Source organism: Leucopleurus acutus (assembly GCF_964270905.1).
Source record: "Leucopleurus acutus genome assembly, chromosome: 4".
NCBI lineage: Eukaryota > Metazoa > Chordata > Mammalia > Artiodactyla > Delphinidae > Leucopleurus > Leucopleurus acutus.
In genome coordinates, this window is record NC_139146.1 from 135703633 (window position 1) to 135731159 (window position 27527).

Consider the following 27527-nt stretch of genomic DNA (forward strand, 5'->3'; position numbering starts at 1 on the left):
GGGTTTGGGTAGAAGCCAGATTGGCATTAAGAAGAATGGATGAGGGGGTGACATTACAGACCAAAATCCTCTTTCGATTATTTGCCCCCCTTCTACCAAAAGCTGCATGTAGCTCCATCAATCACTTCTTCAAGGTTCACCCAGCAGCCCTCCAGCTGGACCAGGGAGCCCCGTGGGGATGCAGGTCTTCCTTTTCTTGTGGGTGGCAGGTCCTTCTCACTCTCTGCCACAGTCATGTTGGTTTTTCTTATTTTCCTATAACTGTTAAGAACAATACTCTCTTTAGTTATCCTTAAAATGGTGTCTCTATGGCATAGTTTGATAATTTAGCAGTATGCTCGATTGATGCTATCATGTCTATTTCTAGGTGTAGCTCACGGTTGAAATATAAATGAAGGTCATGGCAGTCTTGCAGTCTGGTATTAGAAGACATCCACATGCTGAGGAGTAAAGAATCCTCTGAAAGCCAGCCAAAAGGAGTGCCTTTTTAAAATGAAAAGTGAGTAAATGACAAATGCCAGACGGAATAAATATCTGATTTTATCACTGAATGCCCTATTATTTGAGATACAGTGTAAAATTATGCAAATGCATTTATTTGAATTACATATGATTATATTCTTACTTACTAATGGCTCTCTTAGCAGCAAATACATTCTTCCTAATAGTACCGGGCTTTCTGCCAGAGCAGAAGCTGATGGATGTTTGATCTAAAATCAGAATATTCTTACTTCCATTTTATTTCTACCAAAATTAAGGCCACAACAGAGCCCTCCTACTGAAGGCCAAACACTGAGTCAGAGAAGATCATTTAGAAAATGGGTTGGGGGCTTCCCTGGTGGCGCAGTGGTTGAGAGTCTGCCTGCCGATGCAGGGGACACGGGTTCGTGCCCCGGTCCGGGAAGATCCCACACACCGCGGAGTGGCTGGGCCCGTGAGCCATGGCCGCTGAGCCTGTGCATCCGGAGCCTGTGCATCCGGAGCCTGTGCTCCGCAACGGGAGAGGCCACAACAGTGAGAGGCCCGCGTACCGCAAAAAAAAAAAAAAAGAAAAAGGGTTGGGCTATCCTTGTTATTCTATGTAGACTCATGAGACACATTTTGTTAAATTAGGGTTCTTTCTTGTACTGTTCTCTATTGTGATCTTTTGGTCTCTATTCTGGCTCCTCTTCAGCCCCATGTACCTACCCTACTTTCACGAAAGAGAGACACGGAGTGGGCATTTCCGGCTGGTAGCACTTAGGGAAGAGTTTTTCACAGGGCTCTGTTTAGGATTAAAGCAAAAGCCCCACCTGATAATAAAGTATAGCTTTGCCCTTGTCTCTGCATATTTATTTCATCCAATGAAAGGTAGCTGTTATGGGGCTGGAATCTGGTATTCTTTTGTTACTTGACCAAGTAATGTCCTTGGGCAACAAGTTATGTTTTCTTGTCCCAATAAGAGCATACATTTTTTTTTTTGAATCCATGAATCACTTTTAAGTTTTTTAAATATCAACCACAGAACTTGATCACACTGGCTATGTCAGTTAATCTTTCATTGAACATTAACTATTGCCGTGCAGAAGGGCCTCAAGAAATACTAGTTGAATGGAACGAAATGTTACCTTTGAGAATTTTTATTTTTTTAAAGCCTCTAAGTGAAGAAGGTAAATCCAACACCTCCTACTATTATCTCCAAACTATAGGATGAATAAGATTTTAATGAGCAATATTTTTGGAATGCAAACCTGGTGGAGTAGACGCTTAGGAAATGTTCAAAGGTTAAGCAAAAAAGACTGGTACCTTACCCCCAAGAGCTTTACATTTCTAAAACACATTGGCAAGCACACGTAAAACAAAAAGGGGATTTCAAAGAAGAAGGACATTTTGTCAAGTTGAAAGACAAAGAAGATCAAACGTTCTCTTTAGACTCAAGCTCAAAGCTGGGTGGAGAGGCCTGGGTGGCATTCCAGATTGAAATTCAGAGGAAAAATATTTTCTTTAAACTTTCCTTTTATCCAACAAAAAGAGTTTCCAGCCAAATAAAGCTTCAGTGACACTACTTCTTTTTTCCCCATGATTGTCTGGCAGCATTAAGTATATTTCTTTTTAAAAATAGAGATACCATTAGCAAAGGAAGATAATTTGATGAGCTCATAGGGTATACTATACACTCATGTGCTTAGACAGTAGTTGGCACCAGAGACTTCAAGGGCAAAACTATGTAGACTATGGGAACCCTACTTTCATTGTTTTTTTCCAACAGTTTTTTTTTTTTTCTTTTGGAAGCTAAGAAAAACGATATCTAGGATTAGATTCAAGTGAATAAAGGATGCTTTATACTAAACCTACAAAATATGAGGAATATACAAGCTTACAGAGATGTTACACAGGTAACATGTAAATCTCAAACTTTAAAATAGTGTGTGTGTGTGTGTGTGTGTGTGTGTGTGTGTGTGTACGTGAGCCCTGCATATTTATAATTGTGGTTCTCCTATACAGTCATTTCCTGGAATTAACCATGGAAAACATTTTTTTGCTTCACAGTTGCATGAGCTATTTAGAGAGTCTACTGCTGTTCGTACTCTGAACTTTATACCTGAGTTTAGCTCATAGATTTTGGACAAAAGCAGCTATGCCCTCGTAACTGGTTCATCCCATGGACTCGTGCGAGTCTGCAGTTACATTCTCAGGGCTGTGCAAGGTCTCAGATATGAAATTCAGTCACAGACCATTTCTTTTCTCTCTGTACATTTTCTTATGTTAACTCCAGTGTGGAATTTTCAACATACATCTAGCCCAGGGAAGTTGTACTGTAATGAAACCTTGCTTCTTCAATGTTTAGAATGAGTTTGTTCTGAAATTTCATTAATGATTTAGTCCTCATTGGCCTACAAAAACTTCATAGGCAGTACTGAATAAAGAACTCCAGAGACCAAATATGACAGCCATGATGACTGCCAGTATCAATAATTTAGCATCTTTGGTTTTCATTGCAGCCTGGTGACACTGCAGCCTTTGCAGTATCCCAAAGGGTATAGTTTCATGAGTCAGTTTTAGATTTCTTCATTAATGTAAACACTACCAGACAATGTGCTGATATTGTGGAATATGTTTTCTACCCTTTACTTTCTCTTTTTGGGGAATTGCATCACCATACATTTCTGCACCTCACTTGTGGTTTACCTAATAATCTTCACAGTAAACTTCACAGTAAACTGACAGCATTTAAATTTTGTTTGGAAATACTAATCATTCTACGTGAAAACATTTGATTCTACAGTTACAGAAACAGTAACAAAGTGTTAACAGGCCGAAGCCTTAATACCTTCATTTAAGGTTTTAGAAATAACACTTTCATTTAAGGTTTTAGAAATAACTAAGTCTGTTTGTTTCCTATGGCTATCGTAACAAATTACCACAAATTTAGTAGCTTAAAACAATGCGAATATATTATCTTGCAGTTCTGTAGGTTAGGTGTCTGACACAGGTCTCACTGGACTAAACTGAAGGTGTTAGGGCAGCTGCATTCCTTTCTGAAGGCTCCAGGGGAGAATCCAGTTCCCCTCCTTTTCCATTTCTAGAGGCTTCCCATTCCTTGGCTTCTGGTCTCCTTCCTCAAAGCCATCAAGGGAGACCTGAGTTTTTTTTTTCCCCGTTATATCACTGTGACCTTTTCTTCTGCCCCCTCCTCAAGTTTAAGAATCTTTGTGATTACATTAGGCCCATCCAAGTAATCCAGAATAATCTCCCTGTTTTAATATCAGCGGGTTAGCAAACTTAACTCCATCTGTTATTTTAATTCCTCTTTGCAATGTAACATAACATATTCACAGTTTCCTGGAGTTAACATGTGGACCTCTTCGGGAAGCCATTATTCTGCCTACTGCACAAAGATAGATTTTTAATGATGGCAAAGATCTATGCAACAGTCAGCCCATGATCCTATCTACTTAAGCCTCAGGTACATAAGTTAACAAACTTTATTCTGTATGATAATATTCATTTCCTGTTAAGCTATAGATGCAACTCTATGCAGTTCTTAAATTAAAAAAAAAAAAGAAAAAGGCACAGTATTGAAATAGTGGGGATAAACTTAGTAATCTTCAGAAGGCTCCAGAATAGGGTGGTAGGGTGGGAAACTAAACTAGATAACACTTAGGGTCCTTTCTAACTTTGTAAATCTGCTACGGATCTGCAGAGCACTGCTCTTCTATTTATCCCTTCCTCTCCATCACCATGGAGACATAGATGCTTAACTTTTCAGGGTATAGAAATTAATGACAAAATGTCCCCCCAGGGATTCATCAAAACTACAGAATTCTCACCAAGTTAGCCTTAGGACTTTTTTTCTGTGAATATAAAAATGTAACTTAAAAAATTTTTTTAAATAAAAATAACAATCACTGGTTGCCGTGACAAGTAAAAACACATACTTATGTTAAACTTTCAATAAATATAATTTTTAAAACTTATATCACCTAAATATAATGTTGGTAGTGAGAATGTTTCTTATTTTACTGATAGAAAACCACTGACAAGATTTTTTTTTAAGACGAGATTACTAATACAACTAAGTTAACAGAGTTAGGAGTAGATATGCACAGTACTGCAAGGAGATATTTTTCATCCCTTTGTTCTTTGATGGATTAAAAATACTAACAGAATCCTTATAAATGTGGATGGAAAAATATGTCGAAGAAGAGTCAGCTCTGCAGAACTAGTTTCTATGTAGTAAAATATATGTTGATTATGACTGCACTTCAGCCATATTGGAGTAGGAGGGACCAGATTTACTCTCCCATCTGGAACAAAAAGGGACAAAATACATGAAATAACCATTTTCGAGACACAGGACATCAGGGAATAGAGGCAAAAATGATCCCTAAGAGATGAGAAACTAACAAGATGAAACTTACAGTTGCGCCAACTTACTTCCTTAAGAGATTTTGCAAGTTGCCACGCAGGGAAGGTGGAGCCCAGCAGATGCCCTGATAGGAGGAGAAAGAGCTGAGAGTCTGGGTGGGCTCGCACCTAAGCCTCTCAATGTAGTTTGGGAAATTTTAGCAAATTGCACTTAGCAAATTCTTTTGCCTTCCTACAAAGATTCTTTATCAGAAACCCTCTGGCCTTTATATATGTTGTGTTTTAACTGATTCATTATTAAGAACGCTTCAGTATGTCTGACTTATCATTGTACTATCTATGTCTGATTCCACAAAATATGATTAAGAGTATATTAAGCTGCATCCTTTGAATTGTTGCCATTAGTCAAATAAGTTGCCGGGGTCATTCTGTAAAGCACAGGGGTGCGTGCAATATGGTCTATTCACTTCCTGAAACGGACTAATACATTCTGCATGAGCAGAAGCTTGTAGGTGACTTATAAAAGTCACCCTCACACACATCAATACGATATTCCAGCAAAGAACTTGCCAACCCATGACCAAAATGCAGACGAGGAAATTATATTTACCCCACGTTAAGTGTCAGCTACTAGATTTTGTATAGGAATATTAAGTTAATAGCTACTTGTCATGGTTGAGGCATGCTGAGCCCAAACAGCCAAATCAGTCGCTCAGTCACCAGATTTATCCTGTGCCCCGGGAAGGGCTTGATCCAGCTGAGGCAGCTCTGCAGCTGAGGCCGACCCGGAAGCAGACTGACTGCTACTTCCTCTGCCGGTTTCAGTGGCTTACCTGGTGGCACGACCCAGACCATCATCCTCCAGGGATCTAGTCGCCATGCCCTTCATGGGCTGGGGTGTTTGGCCATGTGTATGTACCATCACAAATGGGCCAAGGAACACCCAGAAAATTCAAGTGAATCCCCTGGTTTTCACCCAGATTCCTCTCTGTCGCCATCATATAGAAGCAGCCATACCTCCTCCAGATGAAGAGACTTATCTACACCAAGATGGTGATTTATCTTCTTGCCTGTTGGTCCCTGGACATAAAAAGCCAAGTTGGCAGGCATAGTTTATAGTTCAATGGAGTGTTTATATTGGGTACCCTGAAGAAAGGTGTCCCCCTTGAGGACATAGCATTGTAATCAGCAGACCCCAGAGTCAGTCGCAGAGATGGGAAGCAAGATGTTCCCCAGTGAATCTGGGAGAGAGGACAACTCCTGCTTCCGTGTTTAGTTCCCATGGTGTTTACCTAGGGCTGTCGTAACAAATTACCACACACTTGGTGGCGTAAAACAACAGAAATGTACTCTCTCACAGTTCAGGAGGCCAGGAGCCTGAAATCGAGTGCTGGCAGAGTACGTTTCTTCTGGAGCCTCTCAGGGAGGATCTGTCCCAGGTTTCTCTCCTAGCTTCTGGTGGTTGCCAGCAATCCTCGGCATTCCTTAGCGTGCAGCTGTATCACCCCAATCTCTGCCTCAGTCTTCACGTGGCCTTCTTCCTTGTGTGTCTGTGTGTGTCCTCTGTCTTATAAGGACACCGGTCTTCAATTTAGGGCCTACCCTAAACCCAGCATGACCTCATCTTAAATTAACTCATTCCATCTACCAATGTCCTATTTCCGTAAAAGATCATATTCTGAGGTTCTGGGTAGACATGAATTTGGGGGGCACAGTATTAATCATAGACTGAATTCTGTCCTCTCAAAATTCACATGTTGAAATCCTAAGCCCCAATACCTTAGAATGTGACTGTATTTGGAGATAGGGCCTTAGAAGTAACTAAGGTTAAATGAGGTCACGTGGATAGGCCTCAATCCAGTATGACTGGTGTCCTTATAAGAGGAAGAGACATTAGGTGTATGTGTACACAGAGAAAATGCCATGTGAGGCCACAGTGAAAAAGTTGCCATCTGCAAACCAAAGAGAAAGGCCTTAGGAAAAACCAAACCTGCCAATACCTTGACCTTGGACTTCTAGACTCCAAAACTGCGAGAAAATAATTTTCTGTTGTTTAAGCTACTCAGTCTGTAGTATTTTGTTATGGTAGCCCAAGAAGACAAACACACTGTTTAACTACCACCCCACCTCACACACACACATGGATTCTCTATTGGGAACACAATGGAATAGAAGTATCTTCGATTGAATGCGTATCGGTGACTTGAAGGATAAGGTCAAATCCTGGCAGAGTACTGCCTCTGAGCTGCTGCTTGAGCCTTCAGCAACCACTGCAACATATCCTCGGGCAGGAAGTTTCTGGGTGGCATAGAGTGTGATACCAGTGGATCTCATGGTCACAGGCCTATTCCTGCACCTTCTTAGCTTTAAAGATGGTCCCCTGAGCTAACACAATGTTATGTGGTTTCTCCTGCCAGTGAATCAAAGCCTTCAGGTGCTGATGCTGGATGAGGCCCTACAAAAACGAAAGGCAAACCTATTCCACTGAGAACGGACCACCGGCCTTTCTAGGCTGACTGCTCCGACTTGCCTCACAAAGCAGTGATGCCCTACCAGAGGCCCAGCATTCTTTTCTGCCGCTGATAGGTTTGACATTTTGCAGTGGTGGTAACTATGGTAGCTTTGATAGATAAGTTGGAGTCCATGCTGGCCCAGGTGTCTAAGTCTCTAAATGCACAGGGCATGGCCTTTCTCTAGAGCCTTAGGTGGCTGCATTGTGGTTCTCTTACTGCAGCTTGCCACACACTCCACAAAACACCTTTCTCCACCACTGTGATCTCCAGTACAATAGCACCTATCCTATGGCTCAGAAAGCAGGGCTGCTTCCCCTGCAACCCAGACCCACTGCAGAGCTCCTTCCTGCTGTGGGTCCCATGCAGAACAGGCAGCCTTAGCATCATCTGGTATATGGCCCAGAACATTATCCTAAGGTATGAAATACGCTGCCTCCAGAACCCAGGAGGCTCACCGGGCATCGTGCTGCCTTCCTCATGGCAGGTGTATGTAGCAGTTTTTTACTGTGGAGGTGACGCACCAGCCTGTCCCTGACCACTGGACCCTAAAAATTTTATGGGTGTGGCATATTGTTCATAAGGTTTATCCCCTACTCCCTGTAACACGTCTTACTAAGGCCTCATTGTTCTAGATGCATGTTCTTATTATCTATTTTATACATATTACTATATATGTGTCAATCCCAATCTCCCAATTCATCTCACCACCACCACCCCCCGCTCCCCACTCGTCCACCCCTCGTTTTCCCCCCTTGGTGTGCGTACGTTTGTTCTCTACATCGGGGTCTCTATTTCTGCCTTGTGTTCTAGCTACTTCTTCCTCATCCATCCTCAGCATACTATCATTGATGGAGCAGGTGCATATTCTTTAGGATAAAGTGGCAGGGTTAATAAAGCCCTGGGACGAAACTATTGAAGTATAGTGTCCATTCCATGTGAATGCAAACTGTTCCTGATCCCCTTTTTCGAGGAAGAGAAATCATTTGCAAAATCCAAGACCACATTCCTTGGACTTGGGCTCCATATATCTGCTCCAACAGAGGCCACATCCGGCACGGCATTTGCAATCAAGGTGACTACTTGGCTGAACTTGAAGTTGCCTATAGGCATCTTCCAGGATCCATGCAGTTTCAGCAGGGGAAAGACTGGTGAATTAATATAGATGGGATGGGACTTTCACCTCTGCATTTTTGAGATCCCTAAGGATGCCACTAATTTCTGCCACCATTCCAGGCTATACCATTGCTTTTTGCTCACTATCTTGGCTGCGGTAAGGAGGAGGCAGGAGGGTAGTTAAGTTTCAGAGGCTTCCACTTAGCCTTCCAAACACCCAGTGAAACCACTGTAACCTCGCATTTGGTCAAGACCCCTGTTATTATCCAACGCCTCCCTCACTTTAAGAAGGGAGCAAAAAGGACACTTTGCGTCTCTGGATAGCAGTTATCAATTCAGACTCTGTCCAACAGGCCTTGAAATATCTTATTTTCCTCCTTTCCCCAGAGTAGAATTATGAGTGGATGTCTCCAGGTTTTGGGGAAGCACTGGGGGACTAACTACCTTGTCCAGATGCCTTGGTGCTACAGGGACCTTCCTCCTGGGGACCTCTTTCATCGGTGGGCTATGGGTCTGAAAAGTGACTCAGGCCCAGAAACTGAGCAAGGGATGATAATTTTTTATCGGAACAACCACCCTTCAGAATCACCCAACCACCCATATCGGAACAATATGCCACACCCATAAAATAACAATAACCCATGTTATCTATCCTTGATGTTGTCCAGTGGTACAAAAACTAAGTAGTACTCTCGTTGTTACCCATTTATTTTGCCCCTAAGCTTGCTGTGTTCTATTAACCTTCTCCGTAACTCTCTGCAGGTCAGGTCCCCTTGACTAACCACTCCCACCTTGGTAGTCATTACCGTAGTTGTGACCCCACTGACTCTTGGCAAATAGGTGCTGCCACTGGCCACCTCTTATTTCAGGGTCTTATCACCCACTGCCATCAGCAAGCCAAGTTTTACAATAGTTTGTTTCTATTGTCAGAAGTAGCCTACAGAGTCATCACTGAACTGCTGGGGGACCCTCGTGTTCCTCTCATCAGCACGTGTCTTTAGGGCCTTGTTAAACGGTACGTCTGTTGGGCCTTCCTGTGGAACGTAATCATCCAAAGAGAAATCTATCCATTCTGGCATATCCACTTCCCTCAACCTTTTCATTCTTTCCTCCACCATTTGCCGCTCAACTTTGTTTAGAATTGGCCATTGCTTTTTCCATGTTTCTACAAGCCATCCTGGTAGTGAGTTCACATCTCCTGGCACCCTAGCCGGGATGTTAAATCCTATTAAGAGAGTGCTTATCCTGCAACCCAAGGACCCAATGTGGGTGCTACTGTCAAACTCTCCCCTAATTTTGTCCTGTCCCTCCTCATCAACAACCTCAGATTCCAGCCTCAATCATTCTCCTGCTCGTCCCAATACATCTAGGCCAATTCTTGCAGCTCCTTTGGGGTACAGTCTGTCTCCTGTCTCATCAGGCCCAGGCCCTCTCTGGCCGAGTTTTACTTAACCCTAATTAACAGTTTCTCAACCCTAATTCTAGGTCTAGTGGCATGGAGATAGGTCAAGTCCTCAAGGGGGCACAGGTTGCCTGGGGAAAGAGACCTCTGCATCATCATCTAGCTTGGGAGTAGGTGAGGCGCCTTTGCCCTTAAGAGAGAGAAGTGGGCTGCGACTGGGGGCTCAGAAAGTTCAGGAGTCTAGGGAGTGAAAATCTTCAGCGGCATCCATTGAAATGTCTCCATCTCACTCGTCAGGGTCCTGGATATTCCCAGACAGTCCCTTGACCTTTGCATAATAGACCTGCCGTGATGGGCAACTGTCTTTGAAGTTTATCCATTCAGACTACTAACTCCTGGCTTGGTCCTCAGTTTTCTCAGTTCTCCTGCTGCAAGAGATGAAACTTTTTCCAATGCATCTGGAGGCCCTCTGGCTTTCACACCTCGGTTGCCTGTTATTGCCCTCGGCTGTTCATTATGTTTCTATGGAATAAAAATGACTCAGCAATAGCCATCCTACCTGTTATCCATATGGCTACAATTTTCTCCGTACTTTTCAAATGCCAGCCTGATGACACATTCCTTTCTACCACACCATCCCAATTCACTGTCAGTGTAAACTGTAACCACTGGAACTTGTGCCAGCAACTGTCTGTTCTCCACCTACCATGAATGATGGGGTTCAGGTGCATCACTTTGTGTCTATCACACACTATTAATCTCTGCTACCTATCTTGCATATTAGACAAAAAAATGAAAGTTTATACAGGAATATTGGAATGCTTTCCAAAATAGATTTAAAATACTAAGAATAAGAAATCAAATAAAACATCAAAAGCATATAAGTGAGATACTAGATTTACTCAAAGAGAAATGAAATTTCCTAGGTAAAACGTGTGATAATACTGATTCTGAAAAATGGCTATATAGTCACCTTTGTCTATACATTTAAGCATAAATAATAGGTATTGTTCAGGACACACGCTGTGAAGAAAGAAATGAATGAGTCAATTGCTAAAACACACATATAACTACTTAAGATAACATGAATATTTAATGAAAATTTAGCATATAACATCTGACTTTTATCCTGCAGACAAACGAGAAAAATTACAATAATTCATTTTACCCAATACATTTTACAAAATCAGACAGAACGATTTTCTAAGCAGTGTTAATAAAAACAGCAATTTAATTTCAAACAAATATATTACCATCCTATTCCTTTATCCTATATATGTGTTTAATTGGCAAACCTACTAGATTACTGAAATCAGTAAAATCCAATCCATGATGCTTCAACTGCTTGGATCGACTTGAAATTCATTTTTGAAATTCATTTTTCTTATGCTGGAAGCCTGATTATCAGTTCCTATTAAAATGCTATGCCCTACTCCTTGCCCCAGTAAGTGTGACTAGTCTTTCACATAAGGCTAAGTGACAGTACGTACACCTGTATAGCCACACACGATTCATCAAGCACACACATTCCAGCTCCTCAGACAAGGTCACCGATGGGCAAGCAGCTTTCCTAGCTCTCCTGTTCCTCATAGTGAGCATAGCCACTGGCATAGGTCCTTCCTAAATTCAAATTACTAAACAAATCTGATGACTCAGCATCTGAATCCTTTCCACCTTCATCTTCTTCCTCTTCATCATCCTCTGCTTCGTACTCCTCTTCTTCCTCATCATGGTAGCTGGTATCACCATACTTAGCAGATGCAAGGTTCTTCCAATAGGCGTCATACCCAGAAGCTCCATCTCCCTCTTCACCTCCAGTCTGCCTGCCAAATTTCAGGGAGCGTGCTACGAAAGACAGATATGTATGTGGCCCCTGATTAGCTCCAATTCTCTACATCCTCATTTTCCTCTACAATATATGAAGTTACATGAACCTGATTGGCTGCTTCTTACTCTCAAATGAAAAAGTCAGTCACATTTTCCTTATTTCCTCACTTAACATTTAACTGGAAAGAAAGGAGACCTTAGAAACAACCATCAGTTCAATCCTACTTAGAGTCTACATACACATCATATATAAGAAATGATAAAGATGACAGTGTCATTTCATTAATTCTAGACAAAGTAGGAAAATGAATTAAGAATAATAGCATTCTCCGTACATAAGTTAAATAAGGCACGTTAAAAACTAAAATGCTCTTTGTTTGATCAATTAAAAGTGCATTTTCAAATCACAGAACAGGTGATTTCATGTCATTACACTCTTCTCAAGAGAGCTACTTTATAATTCAGATGTCCTAGAAGACAAAGGCTATCATTTCTTCTGCCTTAGTAGCAAAACAAAGGTAAGTGTAAAAAATGTCTCACCTCACTGTATAACTCTATCTTTGATTAAACAAAGTATTGTCAGAGTCATTTAGAATTATGGTTCCATTATGTTTGGTAAAGAGTCAAATTCTCTTTAACAAAATTGTGAGCTTCATTACTGTAAGCATGTTTGTAGTAATTGCATTCCTTCATAGAAAAGTTATATGAAAACTGTAAAACAATTTCCTACAGTAGTGATGTCTAACATAATAAGCACCACTGCTCAAATATCACACACATAAGAATAGCTTCAAAATGAATTCCAACTTGCAAGTACTAAAGATTACCACCACTTGAATATTGAGGATTTATTCCTACTCAATTATTTAAAATGAAGCCTCAGCAAAAACAGAAAAATCATTCTTTTTGGTCTTAAATTTCAGTATTCACTATGTCATTAACTGAAGCAAATGCCAAATATCAGAGTGAATGACGGTATATTTCTTAAGTTAAATTGGGAAATTTTACCCACAAATTTTCCAAGGCTATAAAATTCCATTTGCATAAGAGAACACATTCATCTTTTCAAATATGAAGAAAAGGCGAAAACAGAAAGAGAAAGAGAAAAAGAAGAGATAAACCTCATCTAAGCAAGAAAGCAAAATCACCCCAGTGGTATTTTAACAAGAGCCTTACTTGACATGCTAAGATCCTTAGTTTCCTGAGTTTCATGTCCACATTTAGGGCAGGGAGGCTGCTTTCCTTTTTCTTGCTTAAACACCTTGCTCCTTGTATGATCATCACAGAAACAAGCCTATATAGGAGAAATAAAAATGAGTAAGTTAAATAAGTAATTCAAAAAATATATGAAGACATCACTTAGTATTTCAAGGAAATGTAAAGTTAAAGATATACTTTTGCTAGGGCAGAGATTAAGAGTTTTGTTGGGGCTGGTCATGCTCCTGATTTCAATTCCTTAAAGGAAAAGGTCTCTGCCAGGACTCTTCTGAACTATGGCCTAAACACAAGACAGAAAATATATGCAGGGTATGATATGTAGACACGTTTCTTCGTAAATATGAGTATTCACAAAGCCTCTGATGACATAATGGTGACCAGCTTATCTACCTGCACAGAGCACACAGTCTAACTGGAGACACAGACAAGTGGAGAGGCAGCTACACACACTACGCATTGCAAGGGAAGTGAAGAGGAGAAGCGCCAAACCAGACCCAGGATTCAGGAAAGGCTGCCTGGGAGATGTGAAGTCTTAACCGAGATCGGCAGGAGAATGGGGGTGCAGCAGGGTAAGCAAAGACGGAAGAGTGATCTAAGGCAGAGGAAACAGCACAGACAGAACTGGAGAAGAGTTGGGGGAGAATTAAGAGATAGGGTTAGGAGTATTAGTAGGAACCAGAGAAATGACTCCGAGAGGCAGTGAATCAGCTGCATCTGTTTAGTGATCTTTGACAAATGGAAATGCTGGAGACAAGGTCTAAGGAAACACAACATTATGGAAATCTTCACTGTACTCAAACTCTACCAAGCAAGTACATTTTGACATAAGGTGAAATATGCTCCCATCATTTTGGTCAGAATGTTCTCTATAAACATAAGGTATAAAAACACTGAGCTAAGATTCAGGAGACACACGCACTAGTGTCAACTCTAAGATAAGCCAACTAGATGACCTATGAAATGCCTCTAAGCTGTCTCAACTTCATTCACAATCTCTAAAATAGAAGAAGTAAATTACATAACGTTTAAGGACCCTTGTAGATTTATTATAGCTATAAATAATCCAAGAGCTGATGGATGAGTATGGGGATTAAAAACAAAAACGAAAACATATAGAAGTATACCTTACAACGGAGACAGGAATGCTGACCAAGCCGATTGCATGAAACACCTGTGAGGGAAAGTACATAATATCCATTTTCAAACTTGGAATGAAAACACTCTTTTCCACAGATTTATACTTGATGTACTATCTTAGATCAATTATCAACGTTTTTTTCTCTGTCTCATAACCTAGAGGATACAAAAAATGAGATGGAATCCCCAGCCAGATGCAAGCAACCCAGCAATTGCACAGACACAGCATTCTTTTATCCTCCAATCTCCTTCTATTGCTCCAAAACTAGGAGATGGCAAGCTTCATTAATATTTAGGAAATTGAAATGGTAATACATTTTTTCAGTGACATTGGCTGGTCTCTTCACTTAAGGATATAACACTTCAGGACTTCCCTGGTGGTGCAGTGGTTAAGAATCCGCCTGCCAATGCAGGGAACACAGGTTCAAGCGCTGGTCCGGGAAGATCTCACATGCCATGGAGCAACTAAGCCCGTGCGCCACAACTACTGAGCCCGTGAGCCACAACTACTGAAGCCCGTGCGCCTAGAGCCCATGCTCCACAACAAGAGAAGCCACTGCAATGAGAAGCCCGCACACCGCAACAAAGAGTAGCCCCCGCTCGCCACAACTAGAGAAAGCCCATGTGCAGCAACGAAGACCCAACAACAGCCAAAAAAAAAGGATGTAACTTCAATTTTTAAAAGAATAACTGTCTCCATTAATATATATTCTCTCCTCGTGTTGTAGGCTATTGCCATTTTTTGCAAACTTCTGATATGAGAATAGAATACTTCAGGTGGAAAAGCGTGACTACGAAGAGAAAATAATACTCAAGTGGGCAGGAAAACAGATGGAAAAATCCTAAAATATTTTATCTCTATTTTAGTCAGTAAGCCGCCTTAATTTTGGTCATTATCTACAATTAATGCAAATGTTAATGCAAATAATGCTCCTAAACGTAAGAGCAAATATTTTAGAAAAGCCAATTTGTCTGGCACATATTTCATGCCAAAAAATGAAAAGACAAAAATAATTGAGAGGTATAGAAACAAGAAAACAAACTAAGCCTTACCCTGATACAGTCTAAATATAAACTGTTAACTTTCAATTTACTTAGAGGTTTTGAAAAACTAAAGAAAACAAAAGGAAATCTATCTTTATAATTTAAATATTGCAGATGTTTCTAAGTTGGGGATTCTTTTAAGTTTGCCTGGGTCATGGGGAGCTTTTTCAATCTGAACAGGAAAGTATTTTTTTAAAAATTCAATGATGATTTCTCAATTATGTGTATTATTATTGCTTCTGTCCAACCATCCTGCTTCCTTCCACAGTGACACTGCTATTTCAGATGGATTTATATTACTTGTCCTACATGCTAATAATAAAAGTAAAAATCAACTGGGTACTTATTATATATATATATATATATATATAAGGAATATATTAGTATACCAAATTACTCCAATAATAACTATATTATTTCAGTCTGTGGAGGAAAAAACCTGAAATCTCAATCATTTCTACTTGAAGGTATGCCTAGAGAGTAATTAGGTTCATTCTTCATTCAGTCAAAAGAGGATATATATCACCAAAATGCTACAAATCCCTTTCAAGTACAGAACCAGAACACAGACTGAAAGTACAAAGTGCCCAACCCAATTTCCCTGTGCACCAGGCATTTCTGATACAGAATCTTCTCCCATCCCCACCACCTGAATCTTTGACATGCCACCATGACACAATCCCAAGAAACTCGTTGTTGTCTATCACACCCTCACCCGTACCGCCGGAAACCCAAACCACCAGGATGGGATGTGGCCTTGCCAGTCTTCTTTCCCTAATTACACCTCAAAAACACACAGGCACTCCACTTCACTGCCCTGTTATTTTTCTCCCCAAGAGATAAAATCTTGAACTTATATAAAAAATGCATTTCTCCCAGATTCTAAAAACTATTGTGACATTCCTAGTTTGAGACTGGGGAATGGTTTTCTTTTTAAATCTATTTCTATGTCTTCACAGTATTTTGAAAGAAAGCAGGTTAGAATACATCAAAGCCTGCTGACAGTAAGCCATTTAAATTAGAAGTCCCCGGGCCACTTTCATTATTTTAAAAAATAAGGGCAGAGTACACACATGTGTTTTGTTTTTGTTTTTTCCCCTCAAAACATACTTCCCACTGGTTATACAGGTAAAGAAGTATTTTATAGAATTTCCGTGTCTTCCAATTCATAGTTGTACGCTCAAATCCAAAAATGATGAGATATGACCAATTAAGGGAATAGAAACAAACTATCTTTGGGACTTATATGTATGATTAGGACAGTGTTTCAGAGAAAATATTTCAAGTAGTGAATGGCAACTGGTGAAGGAAAAATGGCAAAGAAAAAATAAAGCAATAAAAAAAAGGAAAGAAAGACGATAAATTACAGTAAACCAAGGAAACCTGTGAATCTGCAATGAGAATGACTTTAACATGAGGTATCAAAGGCATGGTAATAAATTTATCTTAAAATCCTTCCAATTATTCAGTGTCTTTATTTTTCCTTTGTCTTTTACTGAATCACTAAAACTTCTTGATGGAAATATAGCCTTATCACTTACAGTTGCCTGTCTTTGGGGTTTAAATGCTACGGAATACACAAGGTTCCCAAGTCCCAAATAAAATAATTCAATTTTTATATTATACATTCTGCAGAAGCCTAGGAACAGCTCAAAAAGGCTAACTACTCTGAGATGTTCCTTTAATCTTTTGAGATTTTCTTTATAAATATCACAAGAATTACATATGGGTGTGTATGTATGTCTTAGACTGATGACTTATCAACTTTAAATTTATCGATAAGTATAGGGATTGGCATTTCATAGCAGAACAAGAACCAAATTGAAGAAAGTGAATTTGGAATTTGAGTCTTTCCTACAGTGGTATCTACTATTCAATAAGGGCTTTCTAAGTGACAGGTGCCATACTTATGCTTTATATGGGTTCTCACTTCAATTAACTCCTTGAAAAAATTAGCATCTTTCTTTAATACATAACAAAATTCAGGTTTAGAAAGATTTGGTAAGTTGCCCAAAAACATATGGCCAATAAGTAGAATTCGAGTAATGTCTGAATCTAAAACTTGAGCTTCTGAGAATCAACAGAATAGAAATAAAATAAAATGCAATCTATCTCTAAAGATGATACCATGAAACACTGGTTCTCAAACTAGGATATACATGAGAGCTATGTGTGCAGGTTAAATACAGATGCCTGGCACCTGCCACCCACTTAAAGATAGAATCTCCAGGGATGAGGCCTTGACACCTGTACTTTTAAAAAACCTCCACAGGTGTTTCTGATGCACATTCCTGTCTAAGAGTCACTGGAACCAACTAGCAGGAACAAACTAGGGGTGTACCACTTATCTGGGGACACCTGAAAACAGGGTGGGGGAGGGTATGTTAGTTGTTATAATAACTTGGAAGTGAAAATGACTTTTAGCATTCAGGATCAGGGATGCTGCAAGGCCTGCAATGCCTGATCAATCCCACAAAATGAAGAACTGACCCAACCAAAATGTCACTGGCACACTGTTGGACAAAAATGGACTATACGCGTTCTAAGTTTTTTCTACAAACAGAAAATAGATATTGAATTAAATTACAGTCCATAAGAGGCCGCATGAAAAACTAGATTCCTTTTTCATTAAGTTTAACACTTATACTATTAAGAATCTTGGGTATAAAGAACATCCAATATATAAAAACTTACATTTAAATGTTTCCGCTTCTAAAACCTGGCAGCTGGCTTGATGTTCAAACTGATCATCTTCACAAAGAAAGTTATGGCAAAAAGAACAACTGAAAATTCTGCCTCCTATTGGATTAAAGAACAAAACCCACAAATGTAAATATGATAAAGTTTAATTTTAAAAACTTATCTGTAAAACTGCTCAGAAAAGATGGCAAGTTATTTCAGATTTACACTAAAATATCACAGCAGTTTTTGTTCCGGCAAAGGCTACAAAGAAAACTGACAAATTGAACCATAAAAGAGTGAACTCCCACTGTACCCTGGCTACCCTTATATACTCACAATGCTCAGAGACACTTCCTCCCCTTTTACTCCCCTCCCTACCTGCCTAGGTAAAAATCCTAGTATTGCCTGATGCTGCTGGTATAAATCCCTTTTCCAACTAAACTGACAACCAAAACAGTGCCAGTACTTATGATTGATAGTATCCTAAAAAAAAAATCATAAAAAAAGAGCATCCAGAACGTTTCAAAGTCAGCCTTCACTTCCAGCAAAGCTCGTCATTTGTATGTAACCACTCACCATGGTCCCAGACACCCCGTTCACATTCCACACACTCAGCATCGGTAAGCGGGCAGGCACAGGCGTGTGTACTGAGACACTTCCTACCATGACAAACCCAAGCTTCACAGAAGTCACATATTGCACCCTGCAACCAAAGAACATGAAAAATTAACCTTTGACACAACTGGCTGCAGCCATAGTTTAAGCAGTGGCAACCACCAAATTTATATACATTTAGCCACTTATCAACCTTAAGTGATAACGAGTGGCTTCATTAAAGAAAATGTACTGTTTAAGCCAAAATTAAAGAGTGTTTCCTGAAAATCAAACTACTTCACCAATAGCTATTTACAATATACAAATCTATAAATCAAAAGAAAAAGAAGCAGAAGGGAAACTATACACTTAACGCTAATATTAATCATTAAAATAAGTCAAAGAGCTGACAGTGTTGCCCCCAAACTGAATTTTACAATAAATCAAATGAAGTCTAGAGCCCATAATTTAAGCATTCCTGTCTATAGCAATTCTGGTAACTAAATGAAGTTTTTTCAAATACTAACATTCCTGACTTAAGAAAGTTCCTTCTTATCTGTGTAATTTATAAAATAAATATATAGCTTTTCTAGAATAACAGAGAGAAAATATTAAACTTCTGCCAGCATCTTTTTAAGGCAACTTATGCATTAAATCATTATTATATCTCTTTGTTAAATAAAACTAAAATATTTGGAACTAAATGACAGGTAAGGTAAAACTGTAAGACTACACACACCTTTAATAACACAATGACATCTACAGAACACTAAAAGCTAGAAAGAATCTTAAGGAAATGGAATTGGATGGCTTTTCATTTACAGGTGAGGAGGGACAGGGGCCTGAGACTAAGTCCAAGTTCTAGAGCTACATTAGAGCTGAGCTGTGATTCAAATCCAGGTCTTCTAACCCTCAAAATTCACTGTTCTACTATTCAAGGCACTGTAACAAAAGTGGAAAAGAGCAAATAGGAAGAATGTTTGGGGACTTGTAAAAATAGATAACCAGTGCAGATAGCAAGTCCTCGAATCTATCTCTTGGATTACTCAGGGTTCTAGCAAGAGGAGAATGACACATTAAACTGGGAATTCCAGGGGAGTTTAAAGAGATAATTCACAAAGAACAGGGAAGGGCTTCGAAAACGTCAGGGATGATGCAGATACTACCCCTAGGGCTGAAGGGCCAAGGGCAGGGAAGGGAGGGAGGTTCTACAACCACAAGAGAGAGCCAGCTGTATGCAGAGGACTACCTGGTCATATGGAGAGGAACTGGTGGCCAATCCACGTCGAAATCAGGACAAGCTGGTAGGGAGTAAGCTGGGAGAATAAACACCCGGATCATAATTTCCTCCTATCATCAGGTCTCCTGCCAAAGTCCTTTTTGGGCGGCTGAACCCAAAAAGAAGCCCTAAGTAAGACACTGATCCAGCCCACCACACAAGTCAGGCTCCCAGGGCAAATCAGGGGGAAGAGTCGGGGAGAGGGAATCTTAATCAGCAAATAGAGGATGGCCAGAAAAATCACTTTTCTAGAATTTAGAGCTAATGATGCATGATTCTACTTTAATGTATTCTTTATATAAGAGATCATTCATACTCATACAACTCAGTGAATTAAAAAAGTAATAATTTGATAAATCTAGACATAAGCAAACTACCAAGGAAGATTACAACAGCTTCTGAATAAAGATAACACTGACAATCCTATACTTAAAGAATTTTCACAAGATGATTATGAATAATTCCAACTCTTCTATAAGATAGCCACTCATGAAAAATATAAAGGTCTGCCTCATAATGGAAAATTATGTGTTCTTGGAAAATTATGAATATTCTACTATAAATATTACTTTCCTCGTGGACTGACATTTGGACCTAAGAATAAATTCACACAATAGAATATAGTAAAACTGGTCAAAAGGATAACATTTTTTTTGAAAAAAAGAGCAAAATGCCTCACACAATGCAACTGCTTCTATTATTTAAAATAATGAATTTTCTTTGAAACGTCTACATGTAACAAAGAGATAACGACATGTGATGAACTACATGTAACTACATGTAGTAAAGAGCATAATTCTGTGTTAACTACATACTCTTTTGTGAAATGTAAAGCTTTAAAAAAACAATTAATCCTAGGTTCTTTTGGAACTACGTTGCTTATTCAACCAAAAGACTGAATCTTAGTTTAGCAGCACTTTCAGTATAGTAAATAATATTTTGTGATGTCTAATTAAGATATATTAGAAAGGTATCACTAACAAATGAATGTTGTTTAGGTCAACATTAGATGAGTTTCCCTTCCTTATACATTTCCCAATAAGAAAGAAGAAAGCAGTCAAAAACAAGTGGGTAATAAGTGAAAATCACACTAAAACAAGCCACAGATAATCCAGATAACTCTAGACTGATTACATTTGGTCAGAATGCCTTCTCCTTATCCTCGGAAACCTACTGGTCTAAAAGATAACTACAAGAAGCTTACCACCATGGCAAGGCCAGTACTGTAGACACCAGCATGTTTTATGACACAGTCAGAAGACTTCATCATGCACTTTGTTTTCCCTAGCAAAGAAACAAATTTTCACTATTAGTCTTGCAAAGTACTACATGCAAATATTCACTAATTCCTCTTTTTATCTGGCCCAAGCTCCTATGGAAATAATTTGAAAATAAAGAGAGACCAGCACTATCTACTGCTTATATAACTGAAAAAAGAAAATGGATATAACTGAGACCTCATTACCTGAGTCAGATCTTTTGAGATTAGGAACTTATATGATAATTCATGTTTGTACTAAAATCAAAATTTGAAGGTTATGCTTTGTAATCTAATAATCACTAAAGCAGTTAAAAATCTTGTGAATTTTCAGGTGAGTTCAGGGAGATTTTTAAATGATATGCTTTAAAAGTGAATTTTACACTTTGTAATTCACAATAAACGCAGTCTGATTTGAAGTTACTGCTTCTTTCTTTCCCTAGAACATATCAAACCAAAGCAAATCAAATAATAATTATGCAAATTATCTGGTTCATTTTTTTTTTATGTTTGACCATAGTTAAAAATTTACAAACTTAGCCCCTGGGTAAACATTCTTCTAAAAGAATTGCCAAGTAGTGCCCAAATGAGCACAAAAATGAGGAATATAATGATGAAGCTACAAATCACAATACAGCCACAAGAGCTCTTATCTAGCAGCGAATTACCAACCCGAAACACTGTCAGGACATTCACTTATCACATGCTGCGAGAGGATTAATGGTGACATATTAATCACGCATCTCAGACTCCACAAAGCAGGACATGAAATAAACAGAAGATGCTCAATTTTCCACTTCCTTGATTACCTAAGAAACAAAGCTAGACAACAGGAAATGGGAAGAGAAACAGGAAATGAGGGGCAGCAGCCCCCTGTCCAATACTAAAGACAAGAATCAGTGAGTGGGAAGTGTATCCGTGCACAGCACCACAAACACTGAAAACAGGGGAAGGGCCTAGCGACAGCTTATCTCAACCTTCTCCACAGTCTATCTTCTCACTCTACATCCATTTGTCTTTTATAAATAAGGATATAAAAACTGGCAAATGACTGGTCTATCTAGGCCAGTGTTCTCTTTTCCATTAATTACATACCTCAAAGCCGTCTCTGAAAGCTAGACCTACACTAGAAACATTCAGGGGTGTGGCCCTAAGCCTTCCTAACTTTCTGCAATGTTATCATGCATAAACACAGTTAAATGAGCATATCTCAAACTGTGTTTCACCTGAAACTATTATCCTATAAGCAAAGGGGATACTTGTTCAAATAAAAGTTTGCGGGACAAACCTGGAGTAAAGACAATTAATCAGGTTTCTCTACTGGAGGTCTTCAGAACCTTTAACACATACATAGGTAAAAGAACTCTCCCAGGTGGGAATGAGGGAATGAAACACGCAGCATGTCTCAAATGTATGCTCTGCTTTAAGAAATACCTACTAATATCTCAAGTATTCTGTGGAAGACTATTTGGGAAACATGGATCTTGTTGTTCTATGAACTACTATTTAGTTTTACTCTGAATAATCATTTACTCTGAATAAAAGTTTCCACTTATACTTGGGAACTAGGTAAGTGGCTTAGGAACTCTATTCCACTCACTTGGGAATACATGTGAGGAAATTCAAGAATCATACGCTAAGAACCAAACAGAAAAACAACTGATCACAAAAACTGGCACCAGGTAAATGTGGAATAAAATTATTTTCAACAGCCTAACACACTGCAGGCAGTATCAGCAGAAATCAAAATTTAGGAAAGTAAACAAAGGATATCGACAAGACTAAGACAGTATAAATAAAAATGCAGCATCACCAAATGTTATTAGTCTGAAATCTAATCTTTCCACATTTAAAACAACACGTGGTACCTTTATCTAAACTGTATCTTAATTATTTTCCAGCATTACATCAAAGAGACAACACCAAGCCTTGACAGTTTTTTGATAGGCCAAATAACATTTTATGTAGTCTTATTAATAGTAAGGTATAACATTACTGTAAATGATAATGATGAACCCACAGGTTCAAACTGATTAAATGCCAAACAAATGTTTGATAAAAGAAAAGCATGTGTTTTGATCATATACTTACCACACTGTGCACAAATTGGTAACTTCTGTACAGAATTACAAAAATAGCAAAATGCTCTATTCTTCTGCCGTCTTGTCATGTAAAAGAAAATTTTAAAATTTAGTCAATATCAGATAAAAGGTCAGTCTATATTATTATATATAGATAGAAAAAGAAATAAATAAAAATTTACCTCTGACACTTGTCACATTCCTGTAAAATATAAAAACATAACATTAATTTGTCTACTGGCTGAAAACTGCAAAGTTACTTGAATTATAAAGAATACCGTTTTTCATGTTAAAATTTAAGTGACATTTGCCCAAACCCTCCAATTCTACCCGTGAGTACAAGCATCTATACATACTTTTAACAACAAAGGTATGTTTTGGGGCATACCACACTAGAGAAAGAAGTGGCTTTTTCACAAAACAGGCTACATACTGTAGTGGTCTGCTTTTTGGATTTTTTTTTTAAGCAATCAGAAAAATAATACAGAATGAACACAAGAAACAGTAGAGAACACAGTATGTTGAAGCTCACCAGAAAATCCAGAATTCTAAACATGGTATTAAAAAGCTCTCCACAATCTGGTCTCTAACCACTTTTCAAACCTCACTGGCCTATTCTCTTTAGATTCAAGTCTCTATTTGTCAGCCATTCTCAAAATATGTCTTGTATTCTTCTTTTCCATGCCTTACTTATTCTAATACTTTTCCCTGAGAAGTCCATCCTCACTTCTTCACCTACTGGAAGTCCTGGTGATGATCCCACCTCCTCTGTGAACTGTACCCCAACCCCACACTCACCTTTATCACCTCAGTCCTAATGAACCTGAATCCCAATTGTACCTTTTCTGCAGCACTTACCAAAGTCTAGCCCTCACTGTATATATTTATGTATGAGTCATTTCTTTGTCCTCCTTCTCTTCTCTAGAAATCACCCTGGCACAGACGAGGGAGTCCCCACTGTCCTATCTGTGCTGTGTCATCTCGCTCCCCCTCACCCTCCCACCAACCCAGTACAAACGCTGGTTAATCCTGGGTTGGGCACCCACCCAAGCCCAACCCATCGGAGTTCTTTCCCTCTCTGAGGGCAACAATATGTGATGTGAGACATGGGAGCTATGGACCCAGTGGCTATGAACCCCCCAAAATGGAATAAAACAATCTGAGAAAATGGAACTAAATAAAAGCAAAAGACAGAACTACAAGTTGTTTCAGGTTCCAGCTGTCCCTGCATCCCAGCTACATCCATGCCCTTCCCAACTACACAAGTTAGCCCATTACTCATTCAATAAACTATTTCTCCCTGAAGTTACTTAGGTTGGATTTCTGCCATTGATAAACATTAAGTAATACAGAAAACAACTGAGCTATAAGCTTGAGGAAACCAGGACTGTGTCATTCAGCTACGTATTCCCCTCAGTGCCTAAAATAGTACCTGGCACAGAGTAGGCACACAATACACATATGAGGAATTAAGTCACATTAAGCATTTCATATGTGTTCAATGAAATCAAAAAAGAAAAAAAAAAGAGGACTGGGAACAGAAAAAGTAGAGAGGAAACAGGAAGATACGGGACAACTCAGAGAAATACAGTCAAAGGAAGGGAAGAGGTAAGGATGACTTAGGATGAAAAGGCTCCAATTAATAGGACAAACTGAGGAAGGCATACTAGGTTAGAGAAGCTGGAGAATGTCACACAGTTCCTAGTATGTATTCCTGTTCAATACATATCTATTTGTCACCAATGGTAGCCAAGGTAATATGACAGCTTTCAGAAATAGCAAAATCAAACAAAATTCACCACTACTCAGTGTTAATGAAAACAACAGACATGCCTTTAACATAGATTTATATAGTTTTTCAACTGATAACCAAAAAAACTTACCATTGAAGCATTGCACGGGTGTTTAGCTAAATCGATAGTGCTTCTTGATGCTCTTAGTTGTTTTTCACGTTCCCGGCGATTCTCTGCCTTCTTCCTCGCACCAGTCTTTTTTTTAGGCATCTCCCCTTCTTTCTACACAAGCAAACAGAGAAGATATAATTGCCTTGTTGCATTTGCTATTTTAAAGAAACTAAGGAATAGCAGAATGAAATCTTCTAATTCTCATTAAACTTTAAACTCAGCCCTGCTCTTTTGATGGTTAAGCACATTTTAAGCCTTTATGCATCATTTAGCACACATCATCCCAAATAGATGGCTTTTAAAATAAGGCACTTATTTGTATTACCAAACAGTTCTAAAAAATGTAAACATCAAAAAGATTTATCCTAACAGCCAAAATGGTTTTCTTTCCCACAGAGCAAAAAAAGTTTCTCTGATATTCAATATTCTTTAAAAGTTACTCTGTAGCAAGTGAAAAAAATTATTAGGAATATATAAATAACATCATTTAAAAGTATATTATTTACCCAGTTTATATCACTTTTTTAAGCCCTATATTCAGATGACCTGATGCTGCCAAGTCTTCCAGTATGTCTAATTTCTCCCATGTAATACCTGAATAAAACATCTAATAGTCAAGTCAAATGACAACACTAACTACAAAGCCAAACTACCCTCTCCGAAAAGATATTAAAGGCATCTGAATAGCTTTGACTCCCTGAAAGCTGCCTTTCCCGCTACTTTTACCTGCAGTGAGCATGTAATTTTAACAGGGTTCAAATTTAACAGTATGTGTTTACCACACATATCAAAATAAGGACTTTAAAACTGGCTTTTATCAGGTAGTTGAAAGAACTACCTCATTTAGAAAAACAAGGTCTTCACTAAATAACACATTTTTATTTGGCTTTTCATCCCATCTGAAGACACAAGTTCCCTGAGGGTTCCAGCCCTATCTTTCTTGACAATGTTTGTTTCCCAGCCCTGCCTGAAATAAATTAAGCCTTAACAAATGAATAGATACACGAATGAATGAGTCCATGTGCTTGCTTTGAAATAGAATCTCAAATTTCTTAATATTCTTCAAAATACATGTATTTTTTAAAAAAGTCTTTTCTAAGAGTGGTTCTCAAAAATCAACTGTGGAATTCCCTAAAAGCACAGATTTAGACTTCTAGGCTCTATCCAAGATCTACAAATTCCAAACCTCCAAGCACGGTTTTAAGTTTCACTGGTGACTGACACACAACCTTCCTGAAGACAAAAACATTCAAAGAAACCAAAGTCGTGTCCATGATACAGGGAGAGAGTTCCATGAAAGCACACCTTGACACTCACATTTCTCATTACAATACAGCAAAATCATACACCAGCTTGTACCTGGAACAATACTAAGGTCACTCATAAAGTTGTCCTAATTTCCGGGTTTCAGCTCTGATGTTGGAATGCCCAATCAAAAAACCGCGCGGTGGTTAGTTGCGACTTAAAAATATGAACAAACCAGACAAGGAGGTTTAGTGGGTGGTTACCTGAAGTAACGTCCAGGTCCACTAGGTCACCCTTCCGGTATTTACAATGACAAAACTTACAGGGTGAAAAGTTGTGTACTGCCCTCGCCAAAGGAGCTAAAAAAATAATCACAGGGTGATCACCGGTTGAATTTTCTGCGTCCCCCGGGGAGAACCCGCTGGGAAAGTTGAGCCTCATTTTTTTCTCCTCTAGTTTGTTTTGTAAACTTAAAGAGTGAATTCTATTTCTCAGCGTTATACGGGTTTAAGCCCTTCTCCAGGAACGCTCCCACTTCTTCAGGACGTGGCCCGTGTCACGAAATGAGAAAACAGGCCCGGGGCCACTGCGGCTTTGGAGGCAAAGCCTGCAGCCGGAGGACCCAGCGGGGTGCAAGGGGAGCCCAGGGGAGAGTCGGCGGAGGTGCCACGCGACTCTGGGAACCAACGGCCGTCCCCGCCCGCGGGGCACCCTCCCTCGCGCGCGCTCCGGGCCGACCTCGCTCACCCTCGCGGGGAGGCCGGGCTCACTCCAGGGGCCGAGGGGCAGGGAATGGCGTGAGGTCCGCCCGCGGCGGCTGCAGATCCAATTCGAGGACCACGATTCCGGGGGAAAAAAATGCTACTAAGCCCCGAGGAAGGCGGACAGAGCTGCTTCCAGGCACTAGGAGCCGGACCGGATGTCCTCTGACGTCAGCACGTCGACGGGGAAGGCCCGCCCACTTCTGTTCGCTCCGCCCCGTCCCTCCCCCTTCCGCGGGGGGCGGGTCTCCCAATCCTGGGCGGAGGACATGACTGAGAAGAGGAAAAATGGGGGAACAGAAGGAGGGAAAGGGTGGAAATTTTATTACCTCAATTTTGTGTTTTCAGAAAAGGAGAAATCTAAGCGAAGAGAAAAATCTAAAACGAAAAAGGAAATGAACTTACCACCTGGTAGTGGATCAGTTGACTCAAACAGAAAATTCTTGCCTAATTCTTCTGGAAACTTTCTGCTACCCGCATATTTGGTGCCCTCACATCCCACTTTTCGTGTTTGTTCCACAGGTTGTCCCTTTAGTTGTCCAGTGAAGTTCTGTGCTACCCTCCTTTGTCTATTTCCACTGGCCTTCTGGAATTCCATTCTTTTGTGAACAAATTCTTCCA

At 39.6% G+C, this 27527-nt stretch overlaps 1 protein-coding gene across 4 annotated transcripts; it reads right to left on the minus strand.

Moving 5' to 3' along the window:
* Positions 1 to 10990: 10990 nt before the first annotated feature.
* Positions 10991 to 27059, minus strand: ZNF330 (zinc finger protein 330). 4 transcript variants are annotated; one of them, XM_082837892.1, is made up of 11 exons: positions 26893 to 27059; positions 26218 to 26259; positions 24880 to 25011; positions 23179 to 23198; positions 23007 to 23077; positions 20862 to 20941; positions 18361 to 18487; positions 17797 to 17901; positions 14046 to 14092; positions 12880 to 12997; positions 10991 to 11721 (listed from the first exon to the last, which is right to left on the minus strand). In XM_082837892.1, the coding sequence occupies exons 2-11, from the start codon at positions 26224 to 26226 to the stop codon at positions 11447 to 11449; spliced, it is 984 nt and encodes a 327-aa protein (XP_082694018.1). In that variant the 5' UTR covers positions 26227 to 26259; positions 26893 to 27059; the 3' UTR covers positions 10991 to 11446. The 4 variants fall into 4 exon arrangements, with proteins under 4 accessions (XP_082694018.1, XP_082694020.1, XP_082694019.1 ...); XM_082837894.1 differs by lacking the exon at positions 26218 to 26259 and adding an exon at positions 26409 to 26504; XM_082837893.1 differs by lacking the exon at positions 26218 to 26259.
* Between the last annotated feature and the right edge of the window lie 468 nt (positions 27060 to 27527).

Excerpts from the sequence above, each read along its gene's own strand:
- ZNF330 (XM_082837892.1), bottom strand. Across the intron at positions 23,199-24,879 it reads ACCCGTGCAATGCTTCAATG|GAATGTGACAAGTGTCAGAG; the intron begins GTAAGTTTTTTT and ends TATATTTTACAG. Across the intron at positions 18,488-20,861 it reads GTACTGGCCTTGCCATGGTG|GGTGCAATATGTGACTTCTG; the intron begins GTAAGCTTCTTG and ends CTTTGGTTGCAG.